Here is a 20,000-nt window from a genome sequence, read left to right on the forward strand (position 1 = left end):
AAATTACATTTACGTAGTTAAACAACTAGTCGACTAGTAAACTAGGCAACTAGGCAACTAGTAAAAATGACTAGAAGTGAATGCCCTAATACACACAGGACCCCAAAAGCCGCCAGCATGAATACACACTACAGGGCCAGCAAAGTAAACACACAGAATCAGTGGCGTGCACAGACATTTAGAGGGGCAGGTGCTCAAGTGAAAAAAGGGCACCTTGTGCAGCGCGTGGAACCGGGCCGGTTGCCTTAAAACACAATCGGTGCCGGGATTCCTTCAAAATAAGAGCTCTGGTGCCAGAAAGACATGGCCGCTTTTACTCTGAAACCCACGACCCGGAAACAATCCGGAAAAAAAGTTTGCTTTACATTGCTATCGTTTTAACTTATACGATATATGATCCAAAAAGCGTTCATATTTTGCGGGAGAGACGGCGGGAGCAGAAATGAAGCGATAGTATATCCGTCAGCTCAAGACCACGGAGAGCGCCCTGGATTAGGAGAGACGAGGCATTCTTTCTGCCGTGCTAACAGCTAAGTCAACGGTAAGCTAACATGAGCCGAGAGTGTAGCATACGGTAGCCGAAAGTCGAACTGAAAAATAAACAAAAGGAAAAAATGCAGAATATTCTTCTCTCGCCCGGTATCATTGAGGATGCGCTAGGACGTCTACAGACGTCGTATGCACCCGACGGTTCGATTCCCTATGACGTTTCCAGACGTCCTACATGCGGAATGTGTTAATAATGTGAGATTTATAGATTTTGAGGCATACATAATATATTAGAAGCTTTTTTTTTTATCAAGAATTGATCAATGTCACCATGGTCCACATGGAAGAAGAAAAAAAAATCCCTTTTATTTTCAAAAGGGCACATTGCTGTCCAGAGGGCAAGGGCAGGTGGTGCTCTAGCACCCCCTAGTGTCTATCTGTGCATGCCACTGCACAGAATAACAAAACTCTTGTTGTCTACAAGTCACCTTGATTACTAACCTTTTTTGTGTCTGTGCTAAGCAAGCAAGTGGTTCTCAAACATTTTCATGTCATGGGCTCCTACAATACAGTATTTGGCAGCAGACACCCCCATCTGCTATGACTTTGTGCCATGAGGGACCGCGTTAGAGAAAAGTTGTGTAAGCATTTTCAAACTTACCGTATTCAATAAACGTCAAAAATAGCAGATGGAGTGACTTTTTAGGGCTAAAGTGGACAAACAGATTTTCATGCTATATTGAATAATTTAGCTGGGGACCCACTGGAACAGCCTCAAGAACCCCTTGGGGGTCCGCAGGCCCCACTTTGACCCTGTGCCAAGCTATAAGCGGACTGGTTGGTACTTACTGGATGAGCGTGGCTCTCTCAAAGTACTGGATAGCCTTCTCACAGAACTGGGTGTCGATGTAATACGCTCCCAGCCATTCTATCACATCAATGTTGGAGGGGAAATATCTGAAAGACTGGACACACACACACACACACACACACGGTTTTAGCACCATCAGTTAGCATTGTTCAGAGCATTAGAGAGTATCGTCCATGTAAGAGGTTTCCTATCAAAGAACAGTTGAATTACCAAAAGTGAAATCCACATCCAAAATGGGCGGGAACCCCTTTTGGTGTTTCAAGCATTATGTCATGCTTTAGCTATTGAAAAATAGCAGATCTACAAGCTCGTAGCGTGCCGGTCTGCTATTTTTGAAAAATCGTGAAAATGCGGCACAAATCTTTGAATGTATATTCTTTCAGAGCAAACGTTTTTTAACTCAAATCTTTGCATCTGGGGGGGGGGGGGGGTCCCTGAAACTATGGGGGTCGGCGGACAATTACATATATTTTCTGGGGTCCTTGACATGAAATATTGAGCACCACCGATATAGAAACGTGGGTATTTCAGAAAACAGAGACATGATTTAGAAGATTTTTTTTAAATTTCGAAGTCAGGTCTAAATGGGTTAACACATCTTGCCTGCCCAAAATGTAATTCCTGGAAACGCCACTGAAATGTATAACGCTAGTAACGCTACCTCATAGTAGTACTGGAAGGCCTGGGACTAGTAACGCTACCTCATAGTAGTACTGGAAGGCCTGGGACTAGTAACGCTACCTCATAGTAGTACTGGAAGGCCTGGGACTAGTAACGCTACCTCATAGTAGTATTGGAAGGCCTGGGACTAGTAACGCTACCTCATAGTAGTACTGGAAGGCCTGGGACTAGTAACGCTACCTCATAGTAGTACTGGAAGGCCTGGGACTAGTAACGCTACCTCATAGTAGTACTGGAAGGCCTGGGACTAGTAACGCTACCTCATAGTAGTACTGGAAGGCCTGGGACTAGTAACGCTACCTCATAGTAGTACTGGAAGGCCTGAGACTAGTAACGCTACCTCATAGTAGTACTGGAAGGCCTGGGACTAGTAACGCTACCTCATAGTAGTACTGGAAGGCCTGGGACTAGTAACGCTACCTCATAGTAGTACTGGAAGGCCTGGGACTAGTAACGCTACCTCATAGTAGTACTGGAAGGCCTGGGACTAGTAACGCTACCTCATAGTAGTACTGGAAGGCCTGAGACTAGTAACGCTACCTCATAGTAGTACTGGAAGGCCTGGGACTAGTAACGCTACCTCATAGTAGTACTGGAAGGCCTGGGACTAGTAACGCTACCTCATAGTAGTACTGGAAGGCCTGGGACTAGTAACGCTACCTCATAGTAGTACTGGAAGGCCTGGGACTAGTAACGCTACCTCATAGTAGTATTGGAAGGCCTGGGACTAGTAACGCTACCTCATAGTAGTACTGGAAGGCCTGGGACTAGTAACGCTACCTCATAGTAGTACTGGAAGGCCTGGGACTAGTAACGCTACCTCATAGTAGTACTGGAAGGCCTGGGACTAGTAACGCTACCTCATAGTAGTACTGGAAGGCCTGGGACTAGTAACGCTACCTCATAGTAGTACTGGAAGGCCTGGGACTAGTAACGCTACCTCATAGTAGTACTGGAAGGCCTGGGACTAGTAACGCTACCTCATAGTAGTACTGGAAGGCCTGGGACTTGTAACTCTACCTCATAGTAGTACTGGAAGGCCTGGGACTAGTAACGCTACCTCATAGTAGTACTGGAAGGCCTGGGACTAGTAACGCTACCTCATAGTAGTACTGGAAGGCCTGGGACTAGTAACGCTACCTCATAGTAGTACTGGAAGGCCTGGGACTTGTAACGCTACCTCATAGTAGTACTGGAAGGCCTGGGACTAGTAACGCTACCTCATAGTAGTACTGGAAGGCCTGGGACTACTAACGCTACCTCATAGTAGTACTGGAAGGCCTGGGACTAGTAACGCTACCTCATAGTAGTACTGGAAGGCCTGGGACTAGTAACGCTACCTCATAGTAGTACTGGAAGGCCTGGGACTAGTAACGCTACCTCATAGTAGTACTGGAAGGCCTGGGACTAGTAACGCTACCTCATAGTAGTACTGGAAGGCCTGGGACTAGTAACGCTACCTCATAGTAGTACTGGAAGGCCTGGGACTAGTAACGCTACCTCATAGTAGTACTGGAAGGCCTGGGACTTGTAACGCTACCTCATAGTAGTACTGGAAGGCCTGGGACTAGTAACGCTACCTCATAGTAGTACTGGAAGGCCTGGGACTAGTAACGCTACCTCATAGTAGTACTGGAAGGCCTGGGACTTGTCCCCCTCTCCGTCGTACAGGTCTGCCAGCTTGGCCAGGACGTGGGGGTCAGTGGGGGTGACGCTGATGAGCTGCATGAGCCACTCGATGGCCTGCTGCGGGTCCTCCATCAGCTCGTAGCTGGAACACACGACGGCGGTCAAGGAGGACAACACGCGTGCGTACGAGTCGTAAACGGGTAACTAAGGGCAACCGGGCATTTGCAGTAGCTGCTCCCACACTGTGGAATGCCCTCCCCCTTTCTATACAGAATGCAGAGTCTGTTGACATTTTTAAGAAGTTGCTGAAAACATATTTATTTCGTTTGTATTTTGAGCTGTGATTTGGTCTACCAGACCTTTTTGTACAGGCCAATGTCTTTTTAATTTGCTTTTCTTCTCGTCGTGTTATTAATCCTGTGTTTTAAATTGATTGTTTTTTTACCTTGTTGACCACTGTACAGTACTTCGTAACTGTTGTTTTGATAAGTGCTTTATAAATAAAATGTACTTACTTACTTTACTTACTTACTTACGAGTCGTACGTAATGAGACGGGTCAACGTTTTCTCAAGATGATTGGATATACTGTATTGTACAATAATAGAGGGTATGCGCGTGACATTATCATCATCATACCGGAAGTTATGCGGGAATGTCTACTGAGTGGCAAAACACAATGCTGTTCACTTTATGCATGGATAACCTCTACTATACCGTTGTTGTTGTTGTTGTTGTTGAGCAGAAACCGCTTATCTGCATATTCTATTTTTTTGTGTGAATTAAAGTAGCAGATTGAAGCAACTCGTTTTGAGCTTTAACTACTTTAGCTATTTCTTTATTTGAATCCTGAAAAGTAACAGTATTGGACATATGTGACCAAATTTGACTGAGGGACTGCCATTAGATTTTTTTGAATTTTCATTTTTTCATGTCACATGAAAGCAGGGAATTATAGCTTCAAATTGACATATTGGTTGTTCAGTTTGACCCACCAGTTAGGGAGATATGGCTTATACTTATAGAGTAATGTCTTGCAGAAAACAGCGAGTTGAGCAAGTGGCTTGAAAGGTTCACTTCTGTGGTCTCTAACATTACACCTAGCTACATGTTTAAGCATTTATTTCATATTTACATGTCTTCTGTGGTCTCTAACATTACACCTAGCTACATGTTTAAGCATTTATTTCATATTTACATGTCTTCTGTGGTCTCTAACATTACACCTAGCTACATGTTTAAGCATTTATTTCATATTTACATGTCGATTTCAGCTCAGACACTTATGTCAGACATGCTCTAGTATGTGAAGAGTCTGCCTGTGCTATTAACAGATTTTCTCCTCTGGTGAAAAGCTGGAATTTGCGCGATGGCAGGCTCTCAGTCAAATCTGGTCAAATATGTGTACAAAAATACAATATAATGCAATTAGTCAAGTACACGCACACACGTCGCACGCACGCACGCACACACACACGCACGTGCGCAGCATCAGTAGGATACAGGTGTGCCAGCTGGAACATGACCTGTGCACTGTTCCTGAGGATGGCATGCAGCTTCAGGAAGCAGCTCAGAGCCTCTTCTAGACGACTCAGCTTCTTATAGGTCAGGCCTGTGGGGAGAGGGCGGGACAAACGATCTGTCAATCAACTGTCTGCGGACAGTGTCTTCAAAGTCCACGGCATAGTTTATATACAAGTAAGACACGCGAACGCGGGAAGCGAACGCAGCTCGTAAATTGCAATAACAACAATTAGAATAAATAAATAAAAGTTTTTTGTGTGTGTGTGTGTGTGTGTGTGTGTGTGTGTGTGTGTGTGTGTGCTTTTTTTGTGTGTGTACAGTGTGATACAGCTGCGCCCTCTGGTGGTGTCACAGCGTGACACACAGACAGACAGACAGACAGACAGACCCTAACCCTAACTTGCACAGGGCCTGTGTGCAGGAGGAGTCGGTTCTACTGACCTAAGTTGTACAGGGCCTCTGTGTGCAGGAGGAGTCGGTTCTACTGACCTAAGTTGTACAGGGCCTCTGTGCACGAGGAGTCGTTCCTCAGCGCCTCCTTGTAGAACTCGGCAGCCTTGTCGTACTCCTGCTTGACGAACACCGTGTTGCCCTTGTTGATGAGCGCCACCGGGTTGTAGCGGTCCGCGCTCATGGCCAGGTCAGCGTAGCGCTCCGCTTGCTCGTAGTCTTTCTCCTGTAGGGGGTCAAACAAACCAACAGGCATTTAGAAGAAGTGAAAGCAAAACGATACAATATAAGCAGACAATACAAAGGAACAAACAAAGCTGACTATATTGCACTAGTGAGGGGAACAGGGCTACCTCAACTGACACTAAAGGCCAGGGAGAATAAGTGGGTCTTAAGCAAAGATTTAAAAGTTATGATGGACTGGGCAAAGGGCAAATTGTTCCAGAGCCTGGGGGCAGAAGCCGCGAAGGCTCGATCACTCTTGGATCTTTTGTTGCGCTCTCCCCATGTCCCCCATATATGGGGACTAGGTTGGCGGAGGGTGTGTAGAGCCCAGGATCACATTAGATAATTGACACAGGGGTGAAAAATCGTGGGATAAAAATTAAAATAAATAAATATAAATAAATAACGAACTGGACGAGGAACATACCAGGAAATAGAGGAAGGCGAGGTTGGTGGCCGCTGCGCTCTTCACTCGGCTGTCTTTCTTTTCAAATGTCTTCAGTGTATCGACAGCCTAGAGAGACAGAACACAGAGATATATTATAGCAACACCGCACTTTATAATGACTTCACAATGATGACCTTATGAACCCAGGGAAGTAGCGTAGCTATGAAAGAATAGAATATCCTATGTAAAGTGATATTGGATATGGAGTATGGAGGCCTACTTAAAGGAGAATTCCATGCTAGAAGGCTTTCTTACCTTTATTTGTAGTTGTTACGTCCCCACCAAAGAGGTACAGGTGTTATTTTGTGCAAAACCTCCTTTTTGGCTATTTCCCCTACCATAAGCCCTAAATGAATGGGAATTGAATGGGGCTATGGGGTGTTGTGCTAATTTGCTTATTTCCATCGCTCAAAATTATATATTTTTTGTATATTATCCTCTCTTCATAATGTAAATAATATCCCAAGAGGCACACTTTACTACTTATTTCGATGGAAATAAGCGAATTAGCACAACACCCCATAGCCCCATTCAATTCCCATTCAATTCAAATAGCCAATAAGGAGTTTTTGCACAAAATAACACCTGGACCTCTTTGGTGGGGACGTAACAACTACAAAGAAAGGTAAGAAAGCCTTCTGGCATGGAATTCTCCTTTAATTAAAGAAAACCTCCCAGGTTGTCACAACGCAGTATAAGTACAAAACATCCAGGATGACACAGTTTAAACAGTACATAGTTACGATGTTTAAAGTGGGTATAAACTATAAAGTTATTTTGTTAATGCATTGCTTTGCTATAGTGTTTGTTCAGTAACCCCCATCTCTCCAGCTCTTTAGTAAACAGACAATACATGTTCAGGTCGGGATACCACTTTTATCCAATCAGGAGAGAGATAACTCATACAGGATACAGGATAAACAAGTGAGATTAGAAGTGATGAAACATAATTAATGAGCAGACAGAAGTGGAACAATACAATTTAAGCTGATGAATCCTTATTGGATGAAACTGGCAAACTGAAAATGTATTAGTTATGGAGGGAGAGCCCGGTTAGGGACAGGTCGAAATTTAAATAGGGATACCCCTGGAGGAAATGTATGTGCCCGGATATAAAATACCATCACCCTCCCTGTGAATGAAAATCAAAATCAAGTCCCCTCCCCAGGTGATTAAACAAAAAGGAATCACCCTCCCCTATTAATTAACATCACATTTACCTGAGTATTATTTCTTCCTAACTTTAATCTGGTAGCGTTTTTAATATGTGAGAAAATAAAGTGACCGCAAAAATCGTGAAAAATCACTGTCAGCCAACACGGACAATGGTCTCGTAGTCTAACGCCTAACACAGCAAGCTATTGAAAAGTAGGGGTTGTAGTGTGTACTTGTACACATAGGGGGAACAATGAAAACCGGTCCTGTTGGGAAGAACCAAGTGAACGCAACAGAGGGGTATCGTTGACCAAAGTTGTACTTTAAATCAGAAAAGCTGTAGTATTAGATATATATATATATATATAACCCGGACTATTTTATTATCAAAATTGGATCACCCTCCCTTGGACTCGAAGTAAAATTAGCTCACCCTCCCTCTGACTAAAATGAAAAAGACATGGCCCTCCCCTATTTTCCTCCAGGGCCCCCTTTTCTAAATTTCGACTGGTCCCTTACTGAACAAACAAACACTCTAGATTACTATCAGAACATCAAGCTTTACATATTTAACAAAACAAACACGTCGTACAGCACTGTTAATAAGCACACACAGCACGTTGACACTTCACCCAAAACCGTTGCAACACAAACAATACAAGACACTCACAAAACAATGAAACAAGCACACGTACCTCAACCTTTAGCCATGCAGATGGAAATGCAGGTGTGCGTGTGTGTGGGGGGGGACAAGGCAAAACAAGACATAATGGAGGGAGTGAGTAGGGCTTACAGTCAGTAGATGCACAGCAGACATGCTAGCAACAGCAATGCAGCAAACTGTCATACAAGGAACTAGGGCTGTGATAATAGCGTATATTGTGAAAATATATAATACTCTGAAAGAGTATATTTTCAAAGATTTGTGCCACATTTTTACGATTTTTAAATAGCTAAAGCATGCTTTCAACACCAAAAAGGGTTCCCGCCCAAAATGGGTTAAGTAGTATGCGAAGTGTCAAACTATAGGGGTTTTCATGATTCTGAACCCATTCCAAGCATTAGTTTTGCACACACAAAAAACTCCTTGGGCTAAATTTGGCCATATCCATCGGCCATATCCATCCCAAATGTGCTGACCTCATCACATTTGTGGCTATGGCCAAAACGGCTATGGACCCAGGGATCCATGAGCGGTTTCCAGGGGGTCCCCCAGCAAAACGACTGATACATTGGACCGTACGGGTCCATTTGGTTCCACTTCAGAGTTATGGGGGTCCGTGGGCTAACTTAACTGACCTGGTTGAAGTCCCTCTGTCTCAGGTAGGTGATAGCTTTGTTGATCTCCAGGTCATTGGCCAACTCTACGTAGTGAGAGCTCTTCACCATGTCCACACACCTAAAAACACAACGTTTACATTCATTAGCTCTTCACCATGTCCACACACCTAAAAACACAACGTTTACATTCATTACCTTCTTCATGAAGTACAGCAAGTGAAATTGCAGACAATATTGGATCTGATCGATTATCTTTGAGCTCTTCTCTCCTGATTGGATAACATTTGTATCCCAACCTGAAAATGCAGTATCATTTTCAACCGACTACGGATAAGCGGTTGAAGATGGATGGATGGATGAAATGTTTTCAAAACGATTCTTGAGAGCAACGTTTAGTTACTAGTCCAATGGGTTAGTTAGTAGGTGCTGCTAGACGACCAATAAGGTTTGGGTTAGTTAGTAGGTGCTGCTAGACGACCAATAAGGTTTGGGTTAGTTAGTAGGTGCCGTTAGACGACCAATAAGGTTTGGGTTAGTTAGTAGGTGCTGTTAGACGACCAATAAGGTGTGGGTTAGTTAGTAGGTGCTGCTAGACGACCAATAAGGTTTGGGTTAGTTAGTAGGTGCTGTTAATCGACCAATAAGGTTTGGGTTAGTTAGTAGGTGCTGTTAGACGACCAATAAGGTGTGGGTTAGTTAGTAGGTGCTGCTAGACGACCAATAAGGGTTGGGTTAGTTAGTAGGTGCTGTTAGACGACCAATAAGGTGTGGGTTAGTTAGTAGGTGCTGTTAGACGACCAATAAGGTTTGGGTTAGTTAGTAGGTGCTGTTAATCGACCAATAAGGTTTGGGTTAGTTAGTAGGTGCTGTTAGACGACCAATAAGGTTTGGGTTAGTTAGTAGGTGCTGCTAGACGACCAATAAGGTTTGGGTTAGTTAGTAGGTGCTGCTAGACGACCAATAAGGTGTGGGTTAGTTAGTAGGTGCTGCTAGACGACCAATAAGGTTTGGGTTAGTTAGTAGGTGCTGTTAGACGACCAATAAGGTTTAGGTTAGTTAGTAGGTGCTGCTAGACGACCAATAAGGTTTGGGTTAGTTAGTAGGTGCTGTTAGACGACCAATAAGGTTTGGGTTAGTTAGTAGGTGCTGTTAGACGACCAATAAGGTTTAGGTTAGTTAGTAGGTGCTGCTAGACGACCAATAAGGTTTGGGTTAGTTAGTAGGTGCTGTTAGACGACCAATAAGGTTTGGGTTAGTTAGTAGGTGCTGTCAGACGACCCATAAGGTTTGTTGAGATATTCCCAAGATACAGGCCCTCTCCAAGGCGATACTGGCAACACTGGGAAAATATGTCGTACATCAGTGGATGACGTCTGCAGCCTGTTGCCCAAATACGGGTGCCCTGTTTCCCCCCCCAGCAAGCTTCCTCCCCAATCCTAGTTTGGGGAACGCCCATATACGCCCATTTCCCGTACACGTGGGCGGAGCTCGGGGCTTTCAGGCGCTTCCAATTCATGCCAGTCCACTTCCTTACAAACAGTCAACTTCCTCACAAACAGTCCACTTCCTCACAAACAGTCCACTTCCTCACAAACAGTCCGGTTCCGGGCGTTGCCTGTCTGTGTTTATTTATCTCCATGGCCAAATATGGAGGAATGATGTCATAGTATTGACATCAGTATTGTCTTTAGCTAATAGCTATCCTGCAATATGACGTAATCATGGAATGACATCACAACCATATAATTGTTCTTTATAAATAACAGTCCGATGCACTAAACATCAGTTAGTGATTTGCAACAAGGAAACCTGAGCTTCCTTCATCCTAACAAGTTAGTCTGTAAGTTAGTTGTCAACACTTATTGACGGTGGAGCTGCTGTGTGAAATGTTTCACTGGGTGATACATCAGGAAGGAGAACATAGGAAGGACCAGTGTGCTGCTGTGGTGGTCGGACACGAGATCTACTGCTTTGGAGGAGACAGAAACCAGAGAAAAGATCACATTGAAGTACACGTCTTCAACACAGTGACTTTATGTTGGAGGAAGTTGACCCCAGTCACACCTGGAACAGGAGAACCTCGCCTTGAGGTTCCCTCCAGGCGTAAGGGCTACACAGCTGTGCTGATAGAATATACTGTCTACCTCTGGGGAGGTTATGCCTTCAAAAACTACACAGATGAGTACCACAACCATCTTTATGACTTTGATGTCGACACCCACACATGGTTCAAACCACAGGTTTCTGGGACCGTTCCAGAGGGAAGGAGCTACGACTCAGCCTGTGTGTTGAAGAAGGTCATGTTTATCCATGGAGGACAGACCCAGACTGCATTCACTAATCACATCTACAAGTTGGACACCACCACAATGGTCTGGTCTTTAATTAACACCAGAGGAACTTCGCCTCCTGCTTCATCACGTCACTCTGCCACCATCATCGGTACAAAGATGTTTGTATTTGGGGGCTTGGGGTGGAGGGGTCAGCCCTACAACACCATCAGAGTGTTTGACACAGAGACCAACCACTGGATGAACACACCTTCTGCACAGCTTCTACCAGAAGGACGCTGTGATCATTCAGCCTTTACCTACAATGGAGAGCTGTACATATTTGGTGGTTATCATAACAAGCTTTTAAAGAATATGTGGAAATTCAGTCCAGAGACCTTCTCCTGGAAGAAGGTTGAGCCCAAGGGGAAACGCCCACGTGGGATGAAGAATATGTGCTGTTGCATGCTGGGAGATCGTATCATCCTCTTTGGAGCAGACAACAGACCAGGTGACCTGTACGTCTTTGACTTCAGTCCTAGCCTCAAGACATTATGTAAGCTAGCAGTTATTCAGTACGGTCTGGATCAGTCTGAACTCACACACAACATCAGGCGGGAACTGGAAGCCATGACTAGCAACAGCAGCTGAGAATATAAACAAAAACTAAAACTGAACAAAAACAGTGAGCACACTAGAATAAATAAAATAACATAATAATTTCACTGAGATGTGTCCAGTTCAGCTCCTGTCTCGGCTGCTTTGTTAACAGAAGCTATGTTTAGCTCGCTGCAGAGCCACATACGTACACGTGTGGTGAGAGCAGAAGAGTAGTGCTGGCAACGAATATTCCATATTCGAATGAATATCCGAATGTAAAAAAAAAAGAAGAATAATCAAATATTTTAAATTAAGATTCGAATTAAAAAAATAACAATAAAATTGCCGTGCGAGTTCTTCCGAGACTCTGTGCCACGTAAACTAAAACATTATACAAAAATTAGGCTATTAAGATAATTATGAATCATTCATTTGATCTTGCAAGACTCAAGAGAGGGCATTTCTCAGCACCAACCACAGCCCATACAGGACCGGACCATACAGGACCGGCCCATACAGGACCGGACCATACAGGACCGGCCCATACAGGACCGGCCCATACAGCACCGGACCATACAGCACCGGACGATACAGGACCGGCCCATACAGGACCGGACCATACAGGACCGGACCATACAGGACCGGACCATACAGGACCGGCCCATACAGGACCGGCATATACAGGATCGGCCCATACAGGACCGGACCGGACCATACAGGATCGGCCCATACAGGACCGGACCGGACCATACAGGACCGGACCGGACCATACAGGACCGGACCATACAGGACCGGCCCATACAGGACCGGCCCATATAGATAAAGAAAGAGAACGTTTTACAGCATCTTAGGCTGCAATATTCATATCATATTCATATTAAAATCATATACATTCGACATTCGAAATCATTCGAAAATTGTTCGAATACATGTGGTGTTTTAAAAGGAATATTAGAATATTCATTTTTGGCCAATTCTGGCAGCACTACAGAAGAGTGAAATAAGCGGATATAGCGTGTCTAAAAAACAAATGATAAATTGTAAATTATTAAATTTCTGTCTGGAAGAAATCACAACCAACTCCAAAATGTTCATTTTTTAAATTAAGAAAATCTCATATTTTTAAAACAAAGCATTACTGCCTCATCAAAGTTGGTATTGTGACTTTATATATTGTCAATTACTTGCTAGCCTCGATACTTTCATTTCGTCTGCGCAAAAAATGAAAGCCTGGATTTACGCATGGGCTGCACTGGCCTAAACGTGGGAGTCAACCCTTCCGCGTAGGCGTCGCTTCAAATTATGTGACGTCAGGGCTCTGAGCGGTGTGCACCCCTCAAAATAACACCGTGAGGAAATCATTACCAGTGGAACTTCAAACGAGGCTATGCGAGGAAAATGAGGAGAATGGCTGAAGAACCCACCACACCGTCTAAGAAAAAAACCAACGTGTGCCGACTCTGTGGAAATAACTTTGACAGTCCGTTAGAATGGTATACTCCAGCAACCAGTGGTTTCTGCTTCTGGTCGACACTAACAGTGCTGCACTGGGGGGGGGGGGGAGACCGGGGCTGACGGACAGATCGGTGAACCAATCAGGGTGTGCGCAAATCTGAGCCGCGGCCCTCCCATCTAGGCCAGAAATGTCTAGCGTTAGCTCAGGCTAATTACTTGCATGAGAGGGGGAGAAGTTGTGGAGTTAGTTGCTTTAGCAAACATTTTGAGGGTCCGTCCAATGGAGTTAAGAGGTTTTGTCCAAAGCACTTTTTAATACTCCTCATTGGTTCCAAATGTTTATAACCAACACACAGATGTAAAGAGTGTTCAATAGCATTGATTTATGGAAAACAAATACAAAAATGGAGTTCGGTGAATAACCGGTTTCCTCCCGACAGCGAGAAAATTCGCCATTTTTCGCGTCAATTAACATCGATCAAATCACAAAACTGTGCTTAACGATTATTCGATTAATCAGAAAAGTAAATCGATGGAATTATCTTTTTTTTTACAAAAATGATTGATGATTAATTTCAGCCCTAGTCATATAAATAAAATAAAAACACAAACCAGTCGAATCCAGCAGCAAAAGAGCTCTCTATGGAGGGGGCGATGAGCTTGGCAGAGGTCATGATGTACTTCTCAGCCAGGGCTTTCCTGTGTGTCAAACAACACAGAAGGGAGGGATGAGGAAAGCTGGTATATCAGCTAATCTCTTAGTTACACCAAACATTGCATTCATGTGTTGTTTTCCAAAATACATATGAACTTGTACTACTGTAATGTGTTTGTGTTCAAACTGGTGCCGGGGTTTCAACTGATGGCAGCAGAGGTAGCATTGTGTTTTGCTCACCGCTCTCTCTCCATCTGATGAAGCTTGTCATTCTTAATAGCCTCAATTACCATATTTGCTCGGGTGTCGTCCTGAAAAGAGATGAACACACAAAGAGAGAAAGCATGTGGAGTCACCGGCCGCTTCGACAGTGAGGAGTGTCAAAGTCAAAGTTAAAGTCGTACGATTTGTCACACACGTTACCGCAGTGAAATTTGTTCTCCGCATTTGACCCATCTCTTGGAGCGGTGAGCCGCAGCCAAGGAGCGGTGAGCTGCAGCCGTGCCGTGCTCGGGAATCATTTGATTAGTAGATTTGACCCCCCCCCCAATCCAACCCTTTGATGCCGAGTGTCAAGCAGGGAGGCATTGGGTCCCATTTTTACAATCTTTGGTATGACCCGGCCGGGGATCGAACCCACGACCTCCCAGTTTCAGGGCGGACACTCTAACCACAAGGCCACTGAGCTGGTCACTAATGTTTCAACCAAATACCTTGATATCGATATTGTGACGATAATGTTGGGTGAGTGCTGACGAGATAGGGGCTGGTTTTCAATGACAGCGGAGTGTCTATTCTGTGATTAGGCGCGCACGGCTGGTGTTTTTAACTGTTCAGCGAGAGTGCGTTTTGGATGAGCATTTTAGAAGAGCTCCTTTTTTTTTTTTTTTCCCTTTAAATCTGCGTTCCATAACATGTTTTCTAAATACATATTTGTATTTTGTGGCGCCCGCTGGCCTAGCGGTCCAGGCGCATCATGCCACATACAGGCTCTGGCCTGACAGCGCGTCGCGTGTTCGAGTCCCGTTCATGACGACCTTTGCTGCGTGTTCACCTCCTCCCCCCCGTCTCTCTCTCTCTCCCTCTTTCCTGTCATTCTTCACTTGTATCTATCAATAAAGGCAGAAAAGCCAAATACAAATTAGGCCTGATGTCGAAATAAAAAAAAAGTTCGCTCTGAAAGAATATATACTCAAAGATTTGTGCCGCATTTTCACGATTTTTCAAAAATAGCAGACCTACAAGCTCTAAAGTATAACATAATGCTTAGTTAAAACACCAAAAGGGGTTCCCGCCCAGACTGGGTTAAAAAACAACAACATTTGTATTTTGGCCAATATGTATGGCACAGTATGTTGATACAATACAACTAACACAACTGCATTGGTTGGAGTTGAACTCCCTGCTATAGATAATTATATATCCTGTGGTGACACCTACTGGTTGAAAAGAGGTGTTGCATCAAAGTCAAACCACAATGTATCCTCTGCTCAAACAAGCTCTTCCTTATTTCTCAACAGTAGACATCTGTTCACCCACTCTATACCAGCACCAGCAGTACACCTTACATTGAGGACTATTTGAGGATAACCTTTACACGGTTTCGGTTGTCTGCTCATAGACTGCGTGTGGAAATGGGAAGATGGAGCCGCATACCACCTGAACAGCGGTGTTGTCAATGTGAGACTGGTATACAAAACGAACAGCACATACTGGTGTGTCCCCTAACCTCACACAAGATATCAGAGTGAAATATGGACATGATGAGGGTATTGATTTGAGCTCACTCTTTGTGGGCACTAACAGAGAGACTTTGCACATGCTACATGCCTGCCTGTCACTTGTGGAGCAATAGAAAGCTGTTGCAAAGGGATTTTGTATTGTGTATTGTATATTTTAATGTATTGTATCTTTTAAAGTTTTTTGATTCATGTTTTTTTGAGTGGTGCAAACCACTCCAACAACCAGCTTTGTCTGTATGTTTGTGTACCTGTATACCTACGTGTCCGTGCACAGGTGAGCATGGTTACTATGGTTAGTGTGTGACGTCACTGACATAGCTGATCAGACTATATAAGACCTTGCACCACTCAGTTCACACGGGTGTGATTTTTTTGTATTGTTTGGACCCAATGTTTTATACATTTGTGTCAATAAAGTAACTAACTAGGTGCTTGTGCAGGGAACCTGGCTTTGAATCCCAGGTAGGTAATCTTTCGCTCTATATTCTGCCAGCAATCATTGCTAACAGTGTTTGTTCAGTAACAGGGGCCTCCCTGTCTCTCCAGCTCTTTAGTAAACTGAAAACACATTTTCAGGGTTGGGATACCGATGTTAACCAATAAGGAGAGAGAACTCATACAGGACACAGGATGAACAATATTAGAAGAAGTGGTGACACAAAGAAGTGAGCAGACCGGAACACTGTAAAATTGAAGCCGACAGATGTTTACTCTCATGGCAATCCACCTGAAAATGTATTTTCTGTTTATTAAAAAAAAATCAAATTGTGGTGCTCCTTCCCCACTCTGGAGGCGAGGAGAGAGGAGGCCACTCTAAGGGAATTCAATAGACTACTGAGAGAAGGGACCAGTCCAATGATCCAGGGCCTGTCTACACATACAAGTCGCTACTCACTACGGAATGGGAGGACACTCACACAACCTGTGAGTCACACAAACAGGCACAAGATGTCGTTCCTCCCAAGAGCGTACAAGCTTTATCAGAAGTAATAGTTTTTTAATTTTTAATAGAGTGGTCCTCTTGTGTCTCTTGTCCCTCTTGTAAGAAACATCATAATTCATACTGTTATGCAATGATGTTTTCAAATAAACTTGAACTTGAACTATCCTGGTCAGCATGTCGTGCCTCGCCCCATGTCAGATTTTGCCATCTTCAGTTCTGAGGTCATAGCAATGATTACTTTCTGAACATATTAACTCACGTTGGTAGAGATGTACTTGTCGTCTTCGTCGACGCCCAGAGGCACAGAGATGAGCTTCTGGAAGGCCTTCTTCATCTTCTCCCGGTCGCCGATGGCGTAGTAGCAGAGGATGAGGTTGAAGCCCGTCTTGATGTTGGGGCTCTCGCTCATGATGTGCTCGAAGGAGGTTATGGCGTCCGAGTACTGGCCCATGCGGACGAAGACCACGCCGATGTTCTGCATGATCCTGATCCTCATCTCCTTGTGCGTGTTGGGGATCTGGTCCAGCGCCATGCGGTAGAACTTGATGGCCTTCAGGTAGTTCTTCTGCTTGAAGTAGATGTTGGCCATGTTGACCTTGAGGCGCCCTGGAGAGGCGGAAAGACAGAGAGAAGGGATAGTGACAACTGGTGTTTTATTTCATTTTTTTTATATATATTTTTTATGGAGGGACAGACAGTAGGCTGACAGGAAATGGGGAGAGAGATGGTGGGGTGACATGCAGTAAAGGCCGTCGGGATCGGGAGTCGAACCCGCGGCACACTGCCAGACTGGATTACCAGCCCAGGTGCCTGGACCGTTGAGCCACGGCCCAGGCCAGGTGTTTTATTTCTATGGGATCATGTTTTAGGGCTGCTAGTGGCAACTATGAAATGTGGTAGTGTGTGCTAGGGCTTTCACTTCTAGTCATTTTTACTAGTTGACTAGTTGCCTAGCTTACTAGTCGACTAGTTGTTTAACTACCTATTTTATACCTAGTTTTTTTTGGGGGAAATAAATATTTGTACATTTAAAAACTGTGTACATTGGTGACTATAACTATAATCTACCTGATCTTGAGGCCTAAAAAATATAAATAGTCAACTAGTACCAACAAGGTCGACTAGTGGATTTACTAGTCGACTAGTTGAATCTAGTTGAATCTAGTTGATCTGAAGGTTCGGAGAGCACTTGCCTGGAAAGCCTTGCACGGGATGAGGAGTGTGGAAATCAGACATGGGAGAAGACCTTAAGAGGCGGCTGTTCATAGCTACTGTGGAGTCAGTACTGCTGTATGGGGCCGAGACATGGACCCTCACAGTACAACAGGAAAAAGCCCTGGATGGAGTCTTATTAGTCTACACAAAAATGCTACGAATGGCACTAGGTGTCACATGGACGGACCGCATCAGAAATGTGGACCTCTATGGGGACCTACCACGCGTCACGGACAAAGTCAGAGAGATAAGGATGAGGCTGGCAGAGCACTGCGTCAGGCACCCAGAACTTGTAAATTAAAATTGGCCTCGTACTCACCCGCATTACTGAACATCTTGTTCTTCACGATGACCTGGTAGGTGTTCAGAGCCTCCGGGCACATGTCGTTATTAGCATACTGGTTAGCTAGGTTGAACAGAACCTGCAATAGAAGACACATGTCGTTATTAGCATACTGGTTAGCTAGGTTGAACAGAACCTGCAATACAAGACAAAAGCATACGGTATATATTAGGCCCGTCACAATCTTTACTTAACCCATTTCGACCTGAGGACGATTCTACAAATGTCTTCTAAAATCCTGACCAGTTTTCTCAAACATTTTCATGTCAAGGACCCCAAGAATTATCTGTAATTGGCCGCCGAACCCCATCTGAAAATATGTTGTTCCAGGGACCCCCCCACCCCCCAGAAGCAATGATTTGAGTTAAAAATGTTGGCTCTGAAAGAATAAATATTCAAAGACTTGCACTACATTTTCACGATTTTTCAAAAATAGCAGACCTACAAGCTCGTAGCTTGGCACTCAGTGCCGTGCTATGAGCTATATGCTATAAGCAATATGTTGTGGACTGCTATTTTTGAATATTTTTTAAAGTATAGAGAAGTAGAAAATACTTGTGCCATACCACAAAATTACGATATCCCAAAATCCCAGACAAAATCTATCCTCATATCTCGATATTGCTATATAACAGTGATATATGGTCCAGGCGTAGTACAGGTGATACATGGTCCAGGCGTAGTACAGGTGATATATGGTCCAGGTGTAGTACAGGTGATATATGGTCCAGGCGTAGTACAGGTGATACATGGTCCATGCGTAGTACAGGTGATATATGGTCCAGGTGTAGTACAGGTGATACATGGTCCATGCGTAGTACAGGTGATATATGGTCCAGGCGTAGTACAGGTGATATATGGTCCAGGCGTAGTACAGGTGATATATGGTCCAGGCGTAGTACAGGTGATACATGGTCCAGGCGTAGGTGATATATGGTCCAGGCGTAGTGCAGGTGATACATGGTCCAGGCGTAGTACAGGTGATATATGGTCCAGTCGTAGTACAGGTGATATATGGTCCAGGCGTAGTACAGGTGATATATGGTCCAGGCGTAGTACAGGTGATATATGGTCCAGGCGTAGTACAGGTGATATATGGTCCAGGCGTAGTACAGGTGATATATGGTCCAGGCGTAGTACAGGTGATATATGGTCCAGGCGTAGTACAGGTGATACATGGTCCAGGCGTAGTACAGGTGATACATGGTCCAGGCGTAGTACAGGTGATATATGGTCCAGGCGTAGTACAGGTGATATATGGTCCAGGCGTAGTACAGGTGATATATGGTCCAGGCGTAGTACAGGTGATATATGGTCCAGGCGTAGTACAGGTGATATATGGTCCAGGCGTAGTACAGGTGATATATGGTCCAGGCGTAGTACAGGTGATATATGGTCCAGGCGTAGTACAGGTGATATATGGTCCAGGCGTAGTACAGGTGATATATGGTCCAGGCGTAGTACAGGTGATATATGGTCCAGGCGTAGTACAGGTGATATATGGTCCAGGCGTAGTACAGGTGATATATGGTCCAGGTGTAGTACAGGTGATATATGGTCCAGGCGTAGTACAGGTGATATATGGTCCAGGCGTAGTACAGGTGATATATGGTCCAGGCGTAGTACAGGTGATATATGGTCCAGGCGTAGTACAGGTGATATATGGTCCAGGCGTAGTACAGGTGATATATGGTCCAGGCGTAGTACAGGTGATATATGGTCCAGGCGTAGTACAGGTGATATATGGTCCAGGCGTAGTACAGGTGATATATGGTCCAGGCGTAGTACAGGTGATATATGGTCCAGGCGTAGTACAGGTGATATATGGTCCAGGCGTAGTACAGGTGATATATGGTCCAGGCGTAGTACAGGTGATATATGGTCCAGGCGTAGTACAGGTGATATATGGTCCAGGCGTAGTACAGGTGATATATGGTCCAGGCGTAGTACAGGTGATATATGGTCCAGGCGTAGTACAGGTGATATATGGTCCAGGCGTAGTACAGGTGATATATGGTCCAGGCG

At 44.5% G+C, this 20,000-nt stretch overlaps 1 protein-coding gene across 2 annotated transcripts in view; it reads right to left on the reverse strand.

The window, feature by feature from the left end:
- Positions 1-20,000, reverse strand: part of ift88 (intraflagellar transport 88 homolog) — a 47,390-nt gene that overhangs the window by 18,461 nt on the left and 8,929 nt on the right. For both annotated transcript variants that reach the window (XM_079519320.1, XM_079519321.1), the window contains exons 9-18: positions 17,952-18,054; positions 16,677-17,023; positions 13,973-14,043; positions 13,690-13,776; positions 8,771-8,870; positions 6,296-6,382; positions 5,683-5,869; positions 5,173-5,281; positions 3,662-3,812; positions 1,339-1,454 (exon numbers count right to left, since the gene is read on the reverse strand). In XM_079519320.1, the coding sequence (XP_079375446.1) occupies positions 1,339-1,454; positions 3,662-3,812; positions 5,173-5,281; positions 5,683-5,869; positions 6,296-6,382; positions 8,771-8,870; positions 13,690-13,776; positions 13,973-14,043; positions 16,677-17,023; positions 17,952-18,054 (1,358 nt within the window). The remainder of the gene's footprint in view (positions 1-1,338; positions 1,455-3,661; positions 3,813-5,172; positions 5,282-5,682; positions 5,870-6,295; positions 6,383-8,770; positions 8,871-13,689; positions 13,777-13,972; positions 14,044-16,676; positions 17,024-17,951; positions 18,055-20,000) is intronic.

Source organism: Electrona antarctica (genome assembly GCF_951216825.1).
Source record: "Electrona antarctica genome assembly, chromosome: 13".
NCBI classification, from domain to species: Eukaryota; Metazoa; Chordata; class Actinopteri; order Myctophiformes; family Myctophidae; genus Electrona; species Electrona antarctica.